General features: G+C 37.4%; 1 protein-coding gene and 1 long non-coding RNA gene across 10 annotated transcripts in view; one reads left to right on the top strand and one right to left on the bottom strand.

Annotated features, from left to right (window-relative positions):
- Positions 1–3,567, bottom strand: part of LOC135964799 (uncharacterized) — a 40,245-nt gene extending 36,678 nt beyond the window's left edge. Inside the window, exon 1 of the long non-coding RNA XR_010577451.2 lies at positions 3,348–3,567. This is a non-coding gene — a long non-coding RNA (uncharacterized lncRNA). The remainder of the gene's footprint in view (positions 1–3,347) is intronic.
- ANGPT1 (angiopoietin 1) overlaps positions 1–20,012 on the top strand; it is a 274,342-nt gene that overhangs the window by 246,985 nt on the left and 7,345 nt on the right. For 3 of the 9 annotated variants that reach the window (XM_005563923.5, XM_005563922.5, XM_015455109.4), the window contains exon 9: positions 5,179–7,714. The exons of 3 other annotated variants lie outside the window; for them this stretch is intronic. In XM_005563923.5, coding sequence (XP_005563980.1) covers positions 5,179–5,339 — 161 coding nt within the window. In that variant the 3' untranslated portion in view covers positions 5,340–7,714. Of the gene's footprint in view, positions 1–5,178; positions 7,715–20,012 lie in introns of those variants that run through there. 3 more of the 9 variants (XR_012416595.1, XM_073999304.1, XR_012416597.1) reach the window with 2 other exon arrangements.

The raw sequence follows: 20,012 nt of genomic DNA, 5'->3' as shown, positions 1-20,012 counted from the left end.
GTTTGGCAAAGTACATCTCAGCAGTTGCCAACCTTAAAACATTTGAGACTGAGTGTGGTGGCTCACGCCTGCAATCCCAGCACTTTGGGAGGCCAAGGTGATTGCATCACCTGAGGTCAGGAATTTGAGACCAGCCTGGCCAACATGGCAAAACACCACCTTTACTAAAAAAAAAAAAAAAAATACAAAAATTAGCCAGGCGTGGTGGCAGACACCTGTAGTCCTAGCTACTCAGGAGGCTGAGCCAGGAGAATCACTTGAACCCGGGAGGCGGAGGTTGAGGTGAGCCAAGATCCGCCATTGCACTCCAGCCTGGGCGACAGAGTGAGCCTCCATCTCAAAAAAAACCAAACCAAAACAAAACAAAACAAAACAAAAAAACATTTGAGACATTTTATCAGTTGTCCCAATAGCAGATGGTAACTGCTTTTTCGATCCTTTGCTTGCATCATTGAGTTCTTTTAGGCTTGAAGTGCCTTCCCTAGATGAATTGCTTTAGGATATTTCTTATTTGTTATTCCCAAGCATAAACAAAATACAAAGTTAATATTTTCCCAGGATTGCACAGAATATGTAATTCAGCTATTCAGTATCTTATCAGAGAGGAACTGCAAACTCAGGCATACTCCTCTGTATATTCATAGAACATCTTCATCCCATGCAAATGTATCATATGTACTGAGTATCTATGATCACTTATAAATACAAGAAATGCATATGAGTAATGAGGACTCTGCTATACTTTTGCCTGCTTTGAAAAAATGCTTTAAACCACGTATTTTCAGGATTTGTGTATAAAAGACTTGGCCATGCTTAATTTTTAAAAATAAAGGTAGAAAGTGGACAAACTATTTTAAATATTTGATATGAAAAAATTATTTAATTTGTTTTAATGTATGTATCAGAGAAAACAGAGAATCCTTGCCTACACAGAAATAATTACTTCTGCTACCTTGAAGTTAGGATATCTTATAATAAACTGAAATGGTAATGAGAAATAATTGCTCTTTTATTTCATTTTCTTCCATCTTAATTCATCATCTTTATTATCAATTGCTCTGAGATAGATCACAGAATTCATGGCCCACTGGTCTTAAGATAAAGAGTTAATTGAACATTTCAAACTCCTTGATTTGTAATGAAATCAAAATGAAACATTTAAAAAATTAGGAGCTTAAATGCCAAGATTTTATAACATGAACATTGTACAACTGTACTTATTTGGGTCTAATTATTTTCATATTTCTCTAATAAACCCCACTAAGCAAATAAGAAAATATGTTGGCACTGATGACCTTGTCTTTATTATTAAATTATTATGATGCTCCACAAGGTCTTGTCTCTTTTTTTCCTGCCCTAAACATTCTGCCCCATTTTCTAGATAACTTACAGCTGGCACTTAAGTAGGATTTTTTATAGGCTATAATAGTGCATTATCTTATTTAATCCTTATAACTGTGCTGTGAAAATGGTTGGTCAGTTCTTAGAATCTATGTATTATGAATGTGACCTTAAACAATTCCTTAAACTCTGTGAGCATTAGTATCTTTATTATGGTATTTGCCACATCACTTAAGGCTGTTTGGGGGATAAAATGAGAAAATGCATACAAATACCTTCATGTGAACGATTCAGTAAATATCAAATACCATTGGTACTATTGTGGAGGATCTCTTGGTTATTAATTGATGAAGTAAGCATGAAAAGTCTGGGTCTTCTAACTTCTGCCCCGGCATTCTGCAGGCTTCCCATTGCCCAAAAGAAAATGTCTAAAGGTGTAATAAAAACCTTTATGTTCTCCCTCCTGTTTATTTTTTAGCCCTATATTCTCCAACCCTTTAACCCACTGGCACTCCAGCCAAGCCAACCTGCTGGCAGACACTCTCTCCTGCTCTTCCAGAGTACAGACTGTGTAGAATCTCTTTCTGTTCAGTGAACTCTACCCATCCTTCAGGACCCAGAGCAGCTGTTGGATGAGTGAGCTTTGTGGTCCCTCAGACAGTTAGCACCTACTGCCTCTGTATTTCCATAACATTTTCTTCTTCTCTTTGTTTAGCGGCTATCATCTCAACGTGTAGCATTTTGTTTGTCGCCTACACAAAACTGTGCATGCTTTAAAGTCAGAAATTTTGTTTCCAAAAATTCCTGTCCCCTATCTCTATCCATTGGTTAATATTTGCAGAATTGATTCTAGACTCAATTTTCTTCTTTTTTTATGCTGTCACATATGCTCAGGATAGCTTTGGAAGATCATAGAGAATGAGGGCTCTAAACAGTGTTTGAGGAAACATTTAACCTAGCAGATCTGGTTCTTCTGGTTCGATTGTGGTTCCCATCTGTAGAGAATGTTTTACTTGTTTGCCTCATCATGGACAAGCAGGCTGGCTAAACTACAAATTGTTCCATAAACATTGAACTTCTCTCCAGGACTGCCTATTCCTCCACCTTCATTTCCTGCAAGTCATTTCTTGTTCGCTGTGCACGAGCTGCACTGATGTCCCTACACATCCCAAGCTGGCTTTCTTCCTCATCGCCTTTGCAGGTGCTGTACTCTGCTTATCAGGGTCTTTTCCCATCTTCCTGGGGCTGCCTCTCTGCTCTTTCAGGTCTCGTTAAATATCAGATTCTTTCACGAGTGTGAAAACTCGAGTTATTCCCTTCAGAGCTCCTACTTATTTTCTTCATGACATTTTAAGTCATAATTTATATTAGGTTGGTGCAAAAGTAATTGCATTTTTTGTCAAGAACAGTCATGACAAAAACCATAATTAGTTTTGCACCAACCTAATAGTAATTTTTGTGCCTGCTTACATATATTCATCTGTTTCTCTCATTAGAAATGAGTTTCATGAAGGCAAGGACTACTTCTGTCTTGAGTACTGTGTAACAACGTTTCACGATAATTATATATTGAATGGATACATAAAGAAAAAAATGGATACAATAAGGACAGATGTTACATATTGGGGTATCTATCAAATATAGCATTTTAGTAAGCTAAACAACTTCAGACAACAAAGACTTCACAAGGAGAACCAATCAGAGAGTCAATCAGTTAACAAGCCAGCAGTGACCCACCGGTCATTTGGGAAGCAAACTTTGTTAGGTGTCCTACTAAGTACAGGAGATAGGCCAATATACAAACCATGGCTTTCCATTGTTTTTAGGATGATGAACAAAACACTGGGTGATGTGCTTCAGACCCTCTCAGCTTCAGGCGACTATCCCCCTCGTTGATTGTGACACAGCCATACTGGCCTTCTTTCAATGTCTCCGAAATGCCATTTTACTCATTGCAAACATTACCCCACTTTATTCATTCAAGAATATACACAAGATGAATTTACCTCTCTCACAGGCTCTTACTGTTTCTTGTCTGTTTCCTAAGTTTTCCCAAAGTTTCCCGATGAACGCATCTTTCAGCCTATGCTCTTTATTGCCAGGTTGTTGTTGCAACAGACGTCTGTCTTTCTGTACTCCTCTGGGACTCTTGTGACTTTCTATAAACCAAATAAACAAAAACACACATTTTACCCTAATGCAACTTGGAAGAGAATTCTATGAATCGTTGTCAGTCTCAACAATAGAGTTAGTGTGTTTGCTTGAGAGACCATGGTGCATATTTGAAAGACTATAAAAAGTTCATTAATGCAATGGAAAAGTGCCTCAAGAAGGTCACAAAAAAGGAGAAGAAAAGTTAAAACACAGAAGCAATCAAGTTGAATTTCATCTTAGAGTTTCATTTTAGTCCTTTAGAAAAAGTCTTTTGGGCAAATAAATTCACTAATATTAGAATGCTTTTTATAATATAAACAGCACATTTTTACCAGCTGTACTTATCAAAAATTAGGGGAATTAATCTTAAGAAAAACAAAGGTAGAATTTTACTTGCAGTTCCTCCTTCTTTGCCAAACAAGAACATTTTTGTCCCTCGTGTTTTGACTACATTAACATTTATGTTGTTTGCATACAGTTGATAAAACTGCATGGAATATAGTGTCTTTCCAAATTCATCAAGACATACCTTGTGGTTCCGCAGTATGAACTGGTGATTAATGCAGCTTGTTACGCCTCTAGTGTGACTTTATAAACACAAGCCAGCTATATTCATCTTCTAAAGTTGAAAAATGAGAACTAGCTTTTCTCCACTTAACTTTTTCTAAAGTTTCTGCAAGATGGTGCTCATGTTACAGTTAAACATCAGCTGTACAGCTTTCTCTTTCTTTAGCTATTAGTCCCTTAGGTATAAGTCTGTAATCTAAGAGAGGTCAACTGTATCCAAATAAAAAGTATGCCAGAATGTCTCTGGCATAAATCTCTCCCTAAAGATTCAGTAGTGTTACTTCAGGAGACAGGAAAAAACACTATGCTTTATCTAAAAATCTAAGAACTTAATTTATTTAAAAAATAAAACTGAGTTATCCAGTTATCCTTATAGAGAGCTATATAAGCACAGAATTTCCATGTTACTCATCAAATTGTTTTTCTTTTTACTAAGTTTGGAAAGCACTTAAATAACCATAGACAAAATATAGCTGTACAGGAACTGAATGGCTATTATTGCAGAACACTTTTTCTATTGTTATAAACTACAGAGAGGGCACAGTAATTAAAAGTCCTTTTGAGCATCATAGTCATCGCACAGTATCCAATTAATTTTAGAAGCAGCTTAGGGCCAATTATTGACAAACATACGCAGTAGATGGAGAATATCTTTCTATTTAGATCTCAGTTGCTTGTCTAAGTTTCTGAATTTCTTTACTAATAATTAATTGTTCTATTCCCAATAACAGTCTTAAGATGGAATGCCTCTTATGGGTATATACATTTTCCTTATTGCACTTGTCTTACATGTAAATCCATCTCTTATATAGATTGTATCTTGAAGCCCAGAGGCTTCCCATCATTACAAGAGGAAGTGAGTCCCAGTGGAGTCACACTGAAAGCTGCTTTCCATGACAGCATTGCTGTCTCTGATGGGTCACACAAATCTTGTATCAGAAGTCATTTAAAACAGTTTCACTACTGGGAATGTATTTACTGATGCCTCCTAATTGCAAATAAGCATAACAAAAACAAGCAAGCTTCCCATCATTTAATGCCATTAATTTCCAAATATTCCATTTACTTATAATTGCTGCCTCTCCTTCTCTCTTCTATCATGAACTATTTTTTCAGGCTGGTGGTTTGATGCTTGTGGCCCCTCCAATTTAAATGGAATGTTCTATACTGCGGGACAAAACCATGGAAAACTGAATGGGATAAAGTGGCACTACTTCAAAGGGCCCAGTTACTCCTTACGTTCCACAACTATGATGATTCGACCTTTAGATTTTTGAAAGCACAATGTCAGAAGTGATTATAAAAACAACAAAGAAATCTGGAGAAGCTGCCAGGTGAGAAAGTGCTTGAAAACTTCAGAAGCAAACAAAATTGTCTCCCTTCCAGCAATAAGTGGTAGTTATGTGAAGTCACCAAGGTCCTTGACTGTGAATCTGGAGCCTTTTGAGTTCACAGGAGTCTCTACTTGGGGAAACAGTGCTCACGTGGCTCCACTATAGAAAACTCCATTGACTGTCGAGCTTTAAAAAGGGAAGAACCTGCTCAGCTTTGCTGTGCTTCAAACTACTACTGGACCTTATTTTGGAACTATGGTAGCCAGATGATAAATATGGTTAATTTCATGTAAAACAGGAAAAAAAAAAAAAGAGTGAAAAAGAGAATATACAGGAAGAATAGAAACAAGCCTGCCATAATCCTTTGGAAAAGATGTATTACACCAGTGAAAAGGTGTTATATCTATGCAAACCTACTAACAAATTATACTGTTGCACAATTTTGATACAAATTTAGAACAGCATTGTCCTCTGAGTTGGTTAAATGTTAATGGATTTCAGAAGCCTAATTCCAGTGTCATACTTACTGGCTGATTTCTTCTTACCCATCTTCAAATGAAAATTCCATTTTTGTAAGCCATAATGAATTGTAGTACATGGACAATAACTGTGTAGTAGAAACAAACATACTCTGATTTTTGATACAGTTTTCAGAAAAAAAAAATGGACATAATCAAGTAAGGATGTATGTGGTGAAAACTTACCACCTCATACTATGGTTTCCATTTACTCTAAAAACTGATTGAATGATATATAAATATATTTATAGCCTGAGTAAAGCTAAAAGAATGTAAAATATATCATCAAGTTCTTAAAATAATATACATGCATTTAATATTTCCTTTGATATTATACAGGAAAGCAATATTTTGGAGTATATTAAGTTGAAGTAAAACCAAGTACTCTGGAGCGGTTCATTTTACAGTATCTATTAGCATGTGTATACATACATGTAACTTCATTATTTTAAAAATGTTTTTAGAACTTCAATACTCACCCTGTTATGTCTTGCTAATTTAAATTTTGCTAATTAACGGAAACATACTTACCAGATTCACACTGTTCCAGTGTCTATAAAGGAAACACTTTGAAGTCTATGAAAAATAAAATAATTATAAATATCATTGTACATACCATGTTTATATCTGCAATAAACCTAATAGCTAATTAATCTGGAATATGCAACATTGTCCTTAATTGATGCAAATAAACACAAGTGCTCAAAGAAATCTACTATATCCCTTAATGAAATACATCACTCTTCATATTTGTCTCCTTCAGTCCATTCCCTTAGGCAATTTTAAATTTTTAAAAATTATTATCGGGGGGAAAAATTGGCAAAACTATTATATGTAAAGGAAATATATACAAAAAGAAAATTAATCATAGTCACCTAAAAGAAATTCTGACTGCTAGTTGCTATAAATAACTTAATGGAAATATTCCTATGGGATAATCTATTTTAAGTGAATTTTGGGGGTGCTTGAAGTTACTACAGTATTTTTTCGAGAAGTCTTCTCTGCCTCTAAGTGTCCGAGGTTATAACAGTAAACAGTTTTTATTAAAACATGAGTCACTATGGGATGAGAAAATTGAAATAAAGCTATTGGGTCTCCTCTCTTACAAAAGAGACAGTTGTTGGCAAGGTAGCAATACCAGCTTCAAACTTGGTGACTTGATCCACTATGCCTTAATGGTCTCCTCCATTTGCAAAAATAAAGCTATTCACATTGTCAAGAAAAATATGTTTTAAAGTCTACAATCAAGTCTTTTTTATATTTATGTGTCTGTATTCTACCCCTTTTTGCCTTACAAGTGATATTTGTAGGTATTATACCATTTTTCTATTCTTGGTGGCTCCTCCGTAGCAGGCAAGCCTCTCCCTCTAAAAACCTTCTCGACTGTTTTCAATTAAGGGAAAGAAAATGAGTATTTTGTCCTTTTGTGTTCCTACAGACACTTTTTTAAACCAGTTTTTGGATAAAGAATACTATTTCCAGACTCATATTACAAAAATAAAATAAAGTAATAAAAAAAAAGAAAGCATGATATTTACTATTTTGTTGTCTGGGTTTGAAAAATGAAATATTGTTTCCAATTATTTATAATAAAGCAGTGTAAAATGTTTTATGACTCCGTTATGTGTATTATGTAATACCTACATGTTTATGGCAAATTAACATATGTATTCTTTGCATTTAATTATTTCAGAATAGGGTAATTAGGTATTCAAATTTTGTCTTTAAAATTCATGTGGTTTCTTGCAAAGTTTTTCATATCAACACAACATTATTTGATTTAAATAAAATTGAAAGTAATATTTGTGCAACTTCATTTTATTTTTAATATATATTTTGTGAAATTTAAATTAAAGATTTATGAAGTTATAGAATCATTGACAAAAATCTACCAAATGAACTAAAGCCTCAATCTTAGAAAAACTTTCAGTCTTGGATGAATTAAGAAAGCTTAGCCTCATTAGAATGGTAGATCAAAGCAGTGGGTCTCAGGCCCATGTCCCTACAATATGATTGTCGTGTCCTGCCAATTATTAAATGCCACATTATCATGTGACAATGGACAATATATTCTGGGAACTCTGAATGTAGAATAAGAGGATGTGTGTTAAAAATTTGAGTTTGGCATACAGGAGGAAAAGGAAGGAGCATAAAGGAGATGCTACTTGTCCCTCTCACCTAACATGCCATCAGCAGTCTTATCAGTCCTTGCAAGAAATTTCTTGCCTGTGGCCTTGATTCTTCTCCTATTTCCATCACATTGATTCAAACCTTCCTTAATTTTCTTTCTCCTAGATGACTGGAAAAGACACTCTTTCATCCTGCCTCTCTGTGCTATTATTCACCTCATAACCATAAAAGCTTATTCCTTCTAAAGCCAGACTTCTGAACATGGTTTTTCCCAGCTCAAAACACTTCAATGTTTCCTCACTACTCCCTGAATTTAAAATAAACAGGTCAGGTTAATCTCTGCCTTCATTGCCAGACAGCTTCATTCCACCTACTCAGTATTCCAATCAAAACAAAGAAGCCCCATTGTCGACTACTTGCAAAAATGATGTCTATTCTTCTCCTTTCTGTATTCATACCTTTTGCAATGCGAATTTGCAGCTTGTTCCATAAAGAGATAAATTCTATTTCCTTACTCCCCGAATGGCTAGCTCCGGACTTGCTGTAGCCAATAGAACACAACAGAAGTGATGACTCTGTGCCAGTTCTGAGTCTGGTCGGAAACATTCTACCTTTGGCATGAAAAAAAGCCCAGCGTAGCCTAATGGAGGATTAGAGACCACGTGGAGCAAAGCCTAGTCTACCAGCTGAGACCACCCTAGACCAGCCAGCCCATAGCTGACCCATGGATGATTCAAGATACATAAGAGCTCTCAACCGAGATCAACTGAACCTGGCTCAGATCAGCAGAACTGCTCAGCTAACCTGCATAATCATGAGAAACAATAATGGGTTGTTGTTTTAAACCACTGCATTTTTTTTTCAGAGTTTTGTTAAACGTCATTATTGTAGCAATAGCTAACTGATACAGAATAGAGTGCTGCAGCTGCCACCTACCCTTCTACCAGCCATGTGAGTTTTATGCATCCTGAACTTCCTGAACTTTCAGAACCACTGTCTCGATTGTCCCTTCCTCTAACAACCTCTAACAACCCTCTGGGATGCATAAAAACATTAGTTGTTTCATGACCTCTTTTCTGATGCCCTCTATTAATTGTCACCCTCTCTATGCTCACATACTTTTACAACTCAACATATTTTGCTTGAGTTTTATAAAAGGCTGCCTCTCACTTTTTTTTTTTTTTTTTTTTTTTTGAGATGGAGTCTGGCTCTGTCGCCCAGGCTGGAGTGCAGTGGCCGGATCTCAGCTCACTGCAAGCTCCGCCTCCCGGGTTTACGCCATTCTCCTGCCTCAGCCTCCGGAGTAGCTGGGACTACAGGCGCCCGCCACCTCGCCCGGCTAGTTTTTTTGTATTTTTTAGTAGAGACGGGGTTTCACCGTGTTCGCCAGGATGGTCTCGATCTCTTGACCTCGTGATCCACCCGTCTCGGCCTCCCAAAGTGCTGGGATTTTTAATTCCCTACAGTACCCACCAGAAACTTGTTATTCGTTGAATGGAATTGAATTGCTTTGAAAGACTAAGAAATCCCTTCTACTTATACAAAATTCAACTCTCAGATTTGACCACTGTGTTGAGACATTTATTTTCAAACTTTAAACTTAGGCCATTCTCCTCCAGAAAAAGAGGTCTGAATTTATAATTTTAGTTGGCTCAGATGTCTACTTTATTATCAACTTCGCTAGAACATACATATTATATAAATTGAGGGAAATCTGCATGCTTCTTCTAAATTTAAACCTATGTAAATATATAAAATGTACTATTGAATGGTAATTACTCATTTATTCTTTACACATATATTATTGTTGGGGGCAGGCGCAGTGGCTCACGCCTGTAATCCCAGCACTTTGGGAGGCCGAGGCGGGAGGATCATGAGGTTAGGAGTTCGAGACCAGCCTGGCCAACATGGTGAAACCCTGGTTCTACTAAAGACACAAAAAATTAATTGGGTGTAGTGGCAGGTACCTGTAATCCCAGCTACTCAGGAGGCCGAGGCAGGAGAATCGCTTGAACCCAGGAGGCGTAGGTTGCAGTGAGCCAAGATTGCACCACTGCACTCCAACCTGGGTGACAGGGCAAGACTCTGTCTCAAACACACACACACACACACACACACACACACACACACACACACACAAATTTGGGCAGCTTATGATTTTCCTCACGTATTACTCTAACATATCGTTGTTGAAGTTAAGATAGTGAACATAATTAAAGGATTCCTGGGAAAAACTCAAAGAAGTCATGGTATCGCCTGTATTCGTTCAAGAAAGCAAGTTAGAGTCATCTTCAATGAGGAGTAAATGATAGATCTTTGTTAAAATTTAATAACTCCCTTTTAACACAGGACAGTCTCTGACATGTGAACTGTCATCAAATGTAAAAGGATATTTTATTTTATTTTGTTTTGGTGAAGAGGAGGCTGCATCCTGGTATCTTTTACAAACAAGATCCTATTCTATCTCCTTATGAAAGCAGTCTGCCTCCTGCCCATCCGTGCACTCTGTCTTGGCCCCTGGGGAGCCCATGTGCTGGTTGTGAAGGTGAAAGCTGGGGGGGTACCACTATCACGCAGTTGTGCCACAGAATTACTGTGACTCCCTTACCTGAGTTTCTCTTACATTAACTAAATTTTAAAAATATAGATCTGCTTTCTAGATATGCTGTAAGGAACTGGAATCAACTAAAAAAGTATTAAACTTTGTAAGTTAAAAATGAATTTAAAAGAAAATATTATAAGCAGATAATATTCAATCGTGTGGACTTTAATATAATGCGTAAACATCAAATAATGGTGTGAAAGGTTAGAGTGAGAACATCATTAAGGCTCTAAATTAAATATTTCCATTAGGAGAAAGGCACAAACCATCATAATATTCATACTGAAATGCTGGATTATACTTACATAAGTCCTACCCTAGAGAAATAATTGTACAGGTTTAATGGTAGAATGTGCATTATATTTAACAGACATATTGAACTAGTGTCCAGGTAAAGCATTAGGAAGGTACTTAAATATACAGAGATAATTAAGGCATATGGACATTCACAATAGTCAGAAAAACAAGAATAAATAAATAAGCAATACAAAAGTGTTTATGTTAATAAATTAATCTATGTTAAACCTACAAGAACACGGAGATGGGAGTGATTAAATCTGCTGAATTTTATGTTGTGTATAGTTGTAAATAACAAGTGTGTAACAGATGAGAACTCCCATGCAATAGTAAGTTTTATATAGAGATGTTTTTAAAATTAAAAGGAATATATAGGTCTCCCTCAATTTGCACAAATTTTCATAGAAGATGGGATCTATGGCACTTTCGGAAGCTAAGGCTGTTGCGTCTCTTGAGTCCAGGAGTTTGAGACCAGACTGGGTAACATGGTGAAACCCCATCTCAACAAAAAATACAAAAATTAGCCTGGCATGGTGGTGTGCACCTATAGTCCTAGCTGCTTCAGAGTCTGAGGGGGAAGGGTCACTGGAGCCCAGGAGGTGAGGCTGAGAAGGGGAACTGAAGAGGCATACAGGTGTCAGAAAGCATGGAGTTGTGGGGAGCTCCACGTTTTTCAGTATAAATTGACTGTAATGTTTATTTGTGGGAAGAGGACTAGGAGAAGAGGCTGGATCTGGGGCCACATAATGAAGGACTTTAAGTCATGTTCCTAAGCTTAGGCTTTCTCTTCTCATTAGAGAGAGACAGTGAAGAATTTTTCACTTTTTGGAATTAGAAGATAAGTTGGAAGGGGATAAGAATGGAGAAGTTTGGACCTGTGGGAAGCCTATTTATTAGAGAAGCCAGCTAGGATGGGGACCTGATCCATACAGCAATGACAGTAAAAATGAACTGAAGAAGTTGGATTTTGAATGATATTAAGTAAAAATAATCTAAGGAACTTAATAATTGAATGGGAGGTGGGGGGAAATCAAAATCATTCCAGATTTTGGCTTGATTAATTAAATAGGGGGCAGTATAAATCACCTAAATAGGAAACACAGGTTCTGGGGAGTAGCTAATGAGCTAGGTTTTACATGCTGAGTTTTAGAAGTAGTGATTCAAGTCTGGTAGTTGGATATATGAGTCTGAACTCAAGCAGGATTAAAGTGTAAGACTGTGGTTAGATACACAAGAGGAAATCCAAAGAGGAATGGAGCCATAGGAGTTGGGTAAGTAAATTACATCAAGAATAAGTGAGGTAATTGTGAGCATGGCTATGAGACTGGAGAATTCTCCAAGTGGGAGATGAACCTAGAGCGATATGAATGAGAGTAGGCAGTCATACTTCCCTTCCTCATGGGAGGATGCTTCCACAACTGTAACCTTGAAATTTTTAAGTATTAAGGGAGTCATCCAAATTTTTAGAGTGCCCCTCAATTCAAATGCACCCCGTATGTAGTGGTTGCATTGTGCCAGATCCAAGCTAGTGGCCTACTTCCACACAGTTCCTTAGTCTGCCATTTTTGGTATGCTTTCCACTGCCCCATGCTAATTTCCCTGAAATCTTTCTATTGCTCCAACCTCATTCCTTTCTGATTATACAGACCCACAATATATTTAGTCCTGTACCAGACTTCCATGCTGTCAAAAGTGCAAACTCATGATGATTTTCAGCATTACTCTTTCAGTGGAAAATATTTATTTGGCTTAAAATATTTTAAGGTGTTTTATTGCTTTCCGACATAACTTTATTTGTTCCAAGAAACATTTTATCAAAATATTCATTTCAAACTGTCGTAATCCTTTTGCATTGTTGCACTGAGCTTTCTGCTTAGTGTCTCATAAGGCAAAAATCATGGTGAGCAGCTGCATTCTCATCTGGAGCTCAGGGTCCTCTTCCAAGTTTATTGTTGGCAGAGTAAAGTTATTGGGGTTGTAGAACTGATGTCCCATGGTCTGCTGGATGTCAGATGGGAGGTCATATTCAGCACCTGGCTACTCTCAGGGCTGATGATCTGAATGGGTTTGGCCTGATCATATGAGTGGGCCCTTTAAATATGGATCTAGAGGTCTGAGACAGGAGTTAAATCCAACACATTCATTGTCTTGGGGATTATACAGAGGAAGTACAATAGGGGGTAGGAAGTCTTGGGGGCCATCGTAGAATTCTGCCTACCATAGATGGCAAACCAAAGGCATAATAATACTCTGCTTATCAGGAAAAGAATCTAAGGTTTTGAAAATGATACATATGAAGAAACACATTGTTTATCTATCTATCCATCTATCTCCCTATTTATCTACCTATCTAACTACCTATTTATCAGAAGATCTAGCCCAGTGACCGAACACTGGTATTTATCCTGAAAAATTATTTTAACCTTTCTGAAATTGTTTCCTCAGTTACTAAACATTGGTAACTTAGTTGCTTTCTTCTCCTTTTCTGTACCATTTTCAGAATAAAAATGAGATCATTTAAGTATCTACTTTGGGTGTAAATCTCATTTCACCAGTACAGACAAGCAAAGAATATCACAATACTTTATGGAGGTTTCTGTTTGTTTGTTTTTGTTTGTTTGTTTTTTCCTAGAGTCTTGCTCTGTCACCCCAGGCTGGAGCGCAGTGGTGCGATCTCAGCTCACTGCAACCTCTGCCTCCAAAGTTCAAGTGATTCTTCTGCCTCAGCCTCCTGAGTAACTGGGACTACAGGCGCACGCCACCACACCTGGCTCATTTTTGTATTTTTAGTAGAGGCAGGGTTTCACCATGTTGGCCAGGATGGTCTTGATCTCCTGACCTCGTTATCCACCCCGTTCGGCCTCCCAAAGTGCTGGGATTACAGGCGTGAGCCACTCCGCTTGGTCTATGTGTTTTGAATCAACTTCATTTTGCCTACAAACTCCCCATCAAGCCAGCAAGGAAATCACTTCAGTCATTTTGCAACCTCCCCACTCTAGCACAGTGTAAAGGACCCAGAGGCAAATGGACAGCCTAGGCCTTGGAAACACATCTCCAGTCATCATTCCACATCCTTGATCCCTGAGACACACATTGTTCTTCTCCCATTGCTTCCTTCAGTCCATCCAACCCTAAAGAGGCCAAGCCACACTTTGGGCAGGAAACCACAGAGTCTTTTTCCCCAACACCCATTTTGCCTGCACTTTTAGGAATGATCTACAAATAAGGTATGGGTTTCTGCTATTTGAAAAACTCCAGGACTTCTTTTCCTCTCTCAGTCTCCAGGCATCCCTACCTTTAAGTCTGGGGAGGTCCCTCTCTTTCTCTCTTCTTGCGTTTCCCCTGGGCCTGGCTGCTCCCTGGAAGGGTGCAATGCCTAGAACAACGCCACAAGCGCAGGGTTGCCCAAGATAATCGCTCTTGAAAGGAAGCTTATTTCATAGGCCCTTGAAATATAAGAAAAAAAGAGTAAGGAGCAGTGTCTCAAAGGCCCCACCCACCTTAAGTCCTGGGTTCATGGCAGCTCCCCGGTGCCCTACTTAAGAGCAGGTCTGTTCAGAGGCACACCCTGTTGGATCACTCTCCAGGAAACCTAGCATAATCCCAATGGCCTTAGGTTCTTGAACACAATATCTAATAATGAAAAATTCTTGAAATCAATTTCTGCTTTTCTTTTCACAAAAATATACCTAAGCAAAGAGCTTGACTTTTTCTTGAATGAGGAAAATACAGGTAGAAAAATATACATTAATACGTTAAAAATTATTCTGCCACACAAAATGTTTAGAACTAAATAATTAACTTTGGGGTGGGTGTTATGCCTGTATTAGGCCCATTTGAACAGCTAGGCATCACTCAGTTCCTGAGCCAATTCTTGATAATCCAAGACCATACTTGAAACCAGGGGATCTGAAGTTAACCTTACAGATCTCAGTGTGGTGGCTTATCAGTCTGGGTTGAGGACCTTGATATTCATATGCCCACCAACCCTAAAGGTCTCTAATTTCTATCATTTATGCCAGTTGAAAAACATGGGTTTCAGACAAGATTGTCTGATTTCCACTATTTTTTTCCCTGAAGCTGAGACCCTGGACTGAATCACAGATTATTTGTCTAGGGCCTTGGTAGCACATCTAAGTCATGCCAGCTACTTCTTCCAAAAGCTTGGATCATGCCTTCATGCACCCATACACACTGGCTAAGATGCCGCTTCTTACAGAATGGACACTTACAACCTCTTAGAAATGTCATGACCAGCTTCCAACCTGAGACTTATATACAGAGCTCCACCATCAGACTGGATCCTTTGCATGATGATGATGATGCTGCTGCTGATGATGATGATTGTGAAAATAAAACAATCATAACAATTGTAGTAGTTAGCATTGACCTTGAACACTGATACTATTATTAGCAAGACTACTACTAACGGTAGCTAGCATACATTTAGTATTACTATAAACCATTTCATCCTATGACACCATCATGTGTGCATTGTTAGTATACCCTTTATATATAGGAGAAAACTGAAGGACAGAGAAGGTAAAGAACTGCCCAAGGAGATGCAGCCACAAAGTGGTGCTGGGAGTTAAACTCAGCAGTGTAACCCAAAGTTGCACTGCCCATTTTTATAGCCACTAGCCACATATGGCTATTGAGCACTTGAGATGCAGTTCATCCAGATTGAGATGTATTGTAATGGAAAATGCACACCAGATTAAGAAGTCTGACCATATTTTGAAAATGATGTCAAATATCCCATTAATAATTTTATATTGATTACATATTGAAATATCCATTTCTGGAATGTATTGGGCTAAATAAAATATGTTACTAAAATCAATTTTATCCATTTCTTCTCACACTTTTTGATGTAGAGACTAGAGTACTTTAAATTACACATATGGCATGCAATCTACCTCTATTGTGCAGAAATAGCTGTCCAGAGAGCACACTTACAGATACATATCCTCACAGCATCAGTGATCATACTAAATGCTCTAGGCATCCTACAATTGACCCTTAAACAACATGGATTTGAACTGTGCAGGTCCACCCACAGGCTGACTTTCTTCTGCCTCTGCCACCCCTAAGACAGCAAGACCAAGCCCTTCTCCTCCTTGTCCTACTCCTCAGCCTATGTAACATAAAGACAACAAGGATAAAGCCCTTCATGAAGATATGCTTCCACATAATGAATAGTAAATGTATTTCTCTTTCTTATGACTTTCCTAATAACATTTTCTTTTCTCTAGATTTCTTTACTGTAAAACTGGAGTATATCATACATATAGCACACAGAACGTGTGTTAATCGACTGTGTTATCTATAAGGCTTCTGGTCAGTAGGCTATTAGTAATTAGCTTTTAGGGGAGTCAAAGTTCTATGTGGATTTTTGCCACACAAGGGGTCATTGTCCCTGCATTGTTCAACATCAACTGTAGTTCATTTAGGCTCTAAATAACCCTAAAAAGAAGGTATTAGCACTTCCGTTTTACCAATGAAGCAATCCAGATGCAGTCCATTAAGGCACTTATCAATGACCACACAGTGAATAAACTTTGGTCTCATGATCCCTGATCCAGTGTGCTTCACTCTAAAGTCATGTAAAATTCTTATAATCTATAACCAGGCTATAGGGATTCTGTAATTCTTTTAATATTTTATGCTTTCTAGCATTCCAAGCGAGCCTTAATAAAGCTGTTAAGTCTTCCAGAGGAAGAGCTTTACAAGAACAGTTTTAAAATATTCTTATCAACTTAACATATTATATCAATTCACACTGGATTATAATCCCCTTACTCCTTTCTTCTTTCTGTGAAGAAACTTCTGGTTCAATCCCTAAAACACATACCTTCCTTTAGCAATTCTTGAAAAACAAATTAAAATACCTTTCTTATATTAATTTTATGTGTAAATGTTATTAAATATGAACATCAGCCTATAATCTTTCTGTACTGAATATTCACTAAAGATGGAAAGAAATTTCATATAACCTTATATAACAGAAATTGGGAAAAAGAATAATAATTTTTGACTACATAAGCCTTTATTACATATAACATAAAATGACTGCATTTTATAATTTTAGGAAGTTCTACTATTCTGCAAGGCCATACTTTTACCTTACATCTTTCACCATTTGAAATGACTTCAAATGATGCTCCATTTCTATCTGTTCTTTGCCTGTAGGAGTGTGTCCATTAGAAGGATGGCTCTGGGATGCTGGAGGGCTGAGAACTGGCCAGAAATGTATTTCAGCAACAATTATTCTAAATATGATGCTCAAACATAAATGTCTCCCCCCCAACCCAAGTCCTATATACTTGCACATTTGGGTCCCACTGTCTGGAATGCTTTACATTTTATACCCTGTGTCCAAGGCTGTTGGGAATCTATAAAATCATTTAAGACTTTGCTGAAACATCCCTTCTTCTATTATCCTTTCCCCAGTTCCCAGTAACCTCAACAGGATGCCCATGAGTCTATGATACTTTAAAATCCTTATTGGAGTACCCAGTACAGGATCTGTTTATGATTTGTGACTGTCTTTCTTTCTCAGTAGAACATGAGCTCCTGAGAGCAGGAACTTTCTTTTTAATTTATTGTCATATTCTTTAAATTTAGTGTAAAAACCCACCCTTGTCGAACATTGTACAGCAAATATTTGTTGAATCTCATCATTTCCTCTCTCTCCCTTGCACTCTGTATTCCAGTCCTGTTGAACTTTCATTTCGTCCTGTTGATTTGATTCTTTCTCGTCCCTATGCCTTGTGTATTATGTATGTGTATATGATATTTATATTATCATGTGATATTACAGGCAGTACTGCCTGCAGTACTCCCTCCATGTACCCGCTCCTTCTTTCAGCCAGCCAACTCCTCATTCTTTATTCTTCTTCTGAAAGGTTTTCCTGACTTTTGAGGGAAATAGATGTTCCTTCTCTATGTCCTCACTACTCCTTGCACTATCCCCAACATCATACTCTGTGCACCTTTCTGGAAACAAGAAACCTGAAGGCAGAGGCCAGGTCAGGTTTGTTTACCACTGTATCCCCTGTACCTGGGACACTGTGTGACATGAAGTGGTTGTTCAATAAATATTTCTTGAATAAATAGTTGAATAAATTTTATTCAAACACAGGCTTGTCATTTTTACACCCCATTTTGCACTTCCATCTGTGTTCGGTATACCATTTAGAAATACTTGGAAAGATAGTATAGTATAAGGGAACTTTAGGTTCCAAATATAACATAATTAGAAATGTTTTCCTAGGGAGTTTATTTTACAGTGACAGGAGCCGGTAGCTGTCAATGTGGAGAAGCCTGTATGGATGCACAGGCAGAGTAAAGCTTGGAAACAGCGACCATGCTGGTGTAGCTTCTCGTCTCGTGTTTCCCTTGATATTGATTAGTGGTATCACCATCATACTCAGCTACCCAAACCAGAACCTGAGCGTTAGGTACACTTCTCCTTTCTCTACCTCCTGATCCACCTTCACAGCAAATCACCAGGTCCTCCTGATTTTACCCCTTGAACGATTCTCAAACACACCCCTTCCTCTCCTATCCAGGTCCTCATAATCTGCTACCTGCACAATTGCAATATCCCCTAACTGTTCTCAAGGCTCTAGCTTTGTTCTTCTCAACCTCATCTTCCCATTGCTACAAAGGTGAGCATTTAGAATTGGAATATGGCACTCCTCTTCTTAAATCATTTCAGTGGGTGGTTCCTTGTCACCTTGAGCATTAAATCCATTCTCTCAGCATGGCAAAACAAGGACCTCCACCATCTGGTCCCTACCAACCCATATAATCTCTTCTTGGATTTAAAATTCTAATAAATGTGAAATATAATTTCCCCCATAATCCATGAGATTTCACGCATCTATGCTTTTGTTCATCTTGCTGTATCTTTCTTACATGCCTTCTCTTATAGCCTCTTGTATAATTATTACTAACTCCTTAAGACTCACATGGACAGTCATCTTATTCAGAAAGTTTTGTCTAAATTCCATGTTTGGCTTAATATCTTTCCTCTGGATGACAATAATATCCTGTATATACCTTTGTCTCTACTTTGAGATGACTGTCCAGTGGTCTCAAAATTTTTATCATGTTCTTAATCAATAACATTACTGAATATGCACTTCAATATATATTTATTTGTTTATGTATGCAGGTATATATTTATGTGTGCATAAATTTAGATATATACTCCTCTATTAATTATGTATTGTGTATAAACCTTAAAGGTTTATGTAAAATAGACATTGTAAGCACCAGATAAAGGTAAAATGACAACATTTAAGGCAATTTGAAATGTCTTAATGCATTGAAAAACACACTTTTCTATACAGTCAGTAATGCTCTTTACAGAAAGTCATGTACCTTGATTGGTTTGTTAATTAGGATATACCTATTTAAAAGATTCAGAAAGCCCGTACCAGAAAAAATTGATAAGTTGGACTTAATCAAAATTAAAAACTTCTACTCAGCAAAAACACATACACACACAAAAAGAAACAAACCGGAAAAAGGGATTTGTATTTCAAATAGATAACTCTTAAAATGAAAAGATTTAAAAACAACATCAAACACCTTTTGAAAAATAGAGAAAAGACTTGGACAATTCACAAAGTAGGATACAGAAAAAGCCAAAAAGCACAGGTAAAAGTGCTCAATAGCATTGCCGTCATGGAAATGGGAATTCAAACCACAGTGAAATACCACTACACCTGCATGGAAAAGAGAAACTAAAAGATGAACAACACCAAAAGCTATAGAGTTTGTGAAACAGATGGAGAGCTTGTGCATTGCTTAGCACATTCTCATGAAGTTAAACATGTACCAACTGTAGCACACACAAGGAAGAACAACATACTTACAGAAAATACGACTTGTACAAAAATATGTGTTTTATATATAAAATAGGTAAAATGGTAAGCAACCTAAGTGTCTAGCAAATGTGAATATATGTACTTTTTAAAATGTAGTACCACCGAACAATGGAATACTACTCAGCAACAAAAAAGGACTAAACTACTGACAAGTGCACTAAAATAAAAG

The sequence above is a fragment of the Macaca fascicularis genome, chromosome 8 (assembly GCF_037993035.2).
Source record: "Macaca fascicularis isolate 582-1 chromosome 8, T2T-MFA8v1.1".
NCBI classification, from domain to species: Eukaryota; Metazoa; Chordata; class Mammalia; order Primates; family Cercopithecidae; genus Macaca; species Macaca fascicularis.
Note: the sequence above shows the minus strand (reverse complement) of the source record. Positions and strands in the feature narration are given on the sequence as shown.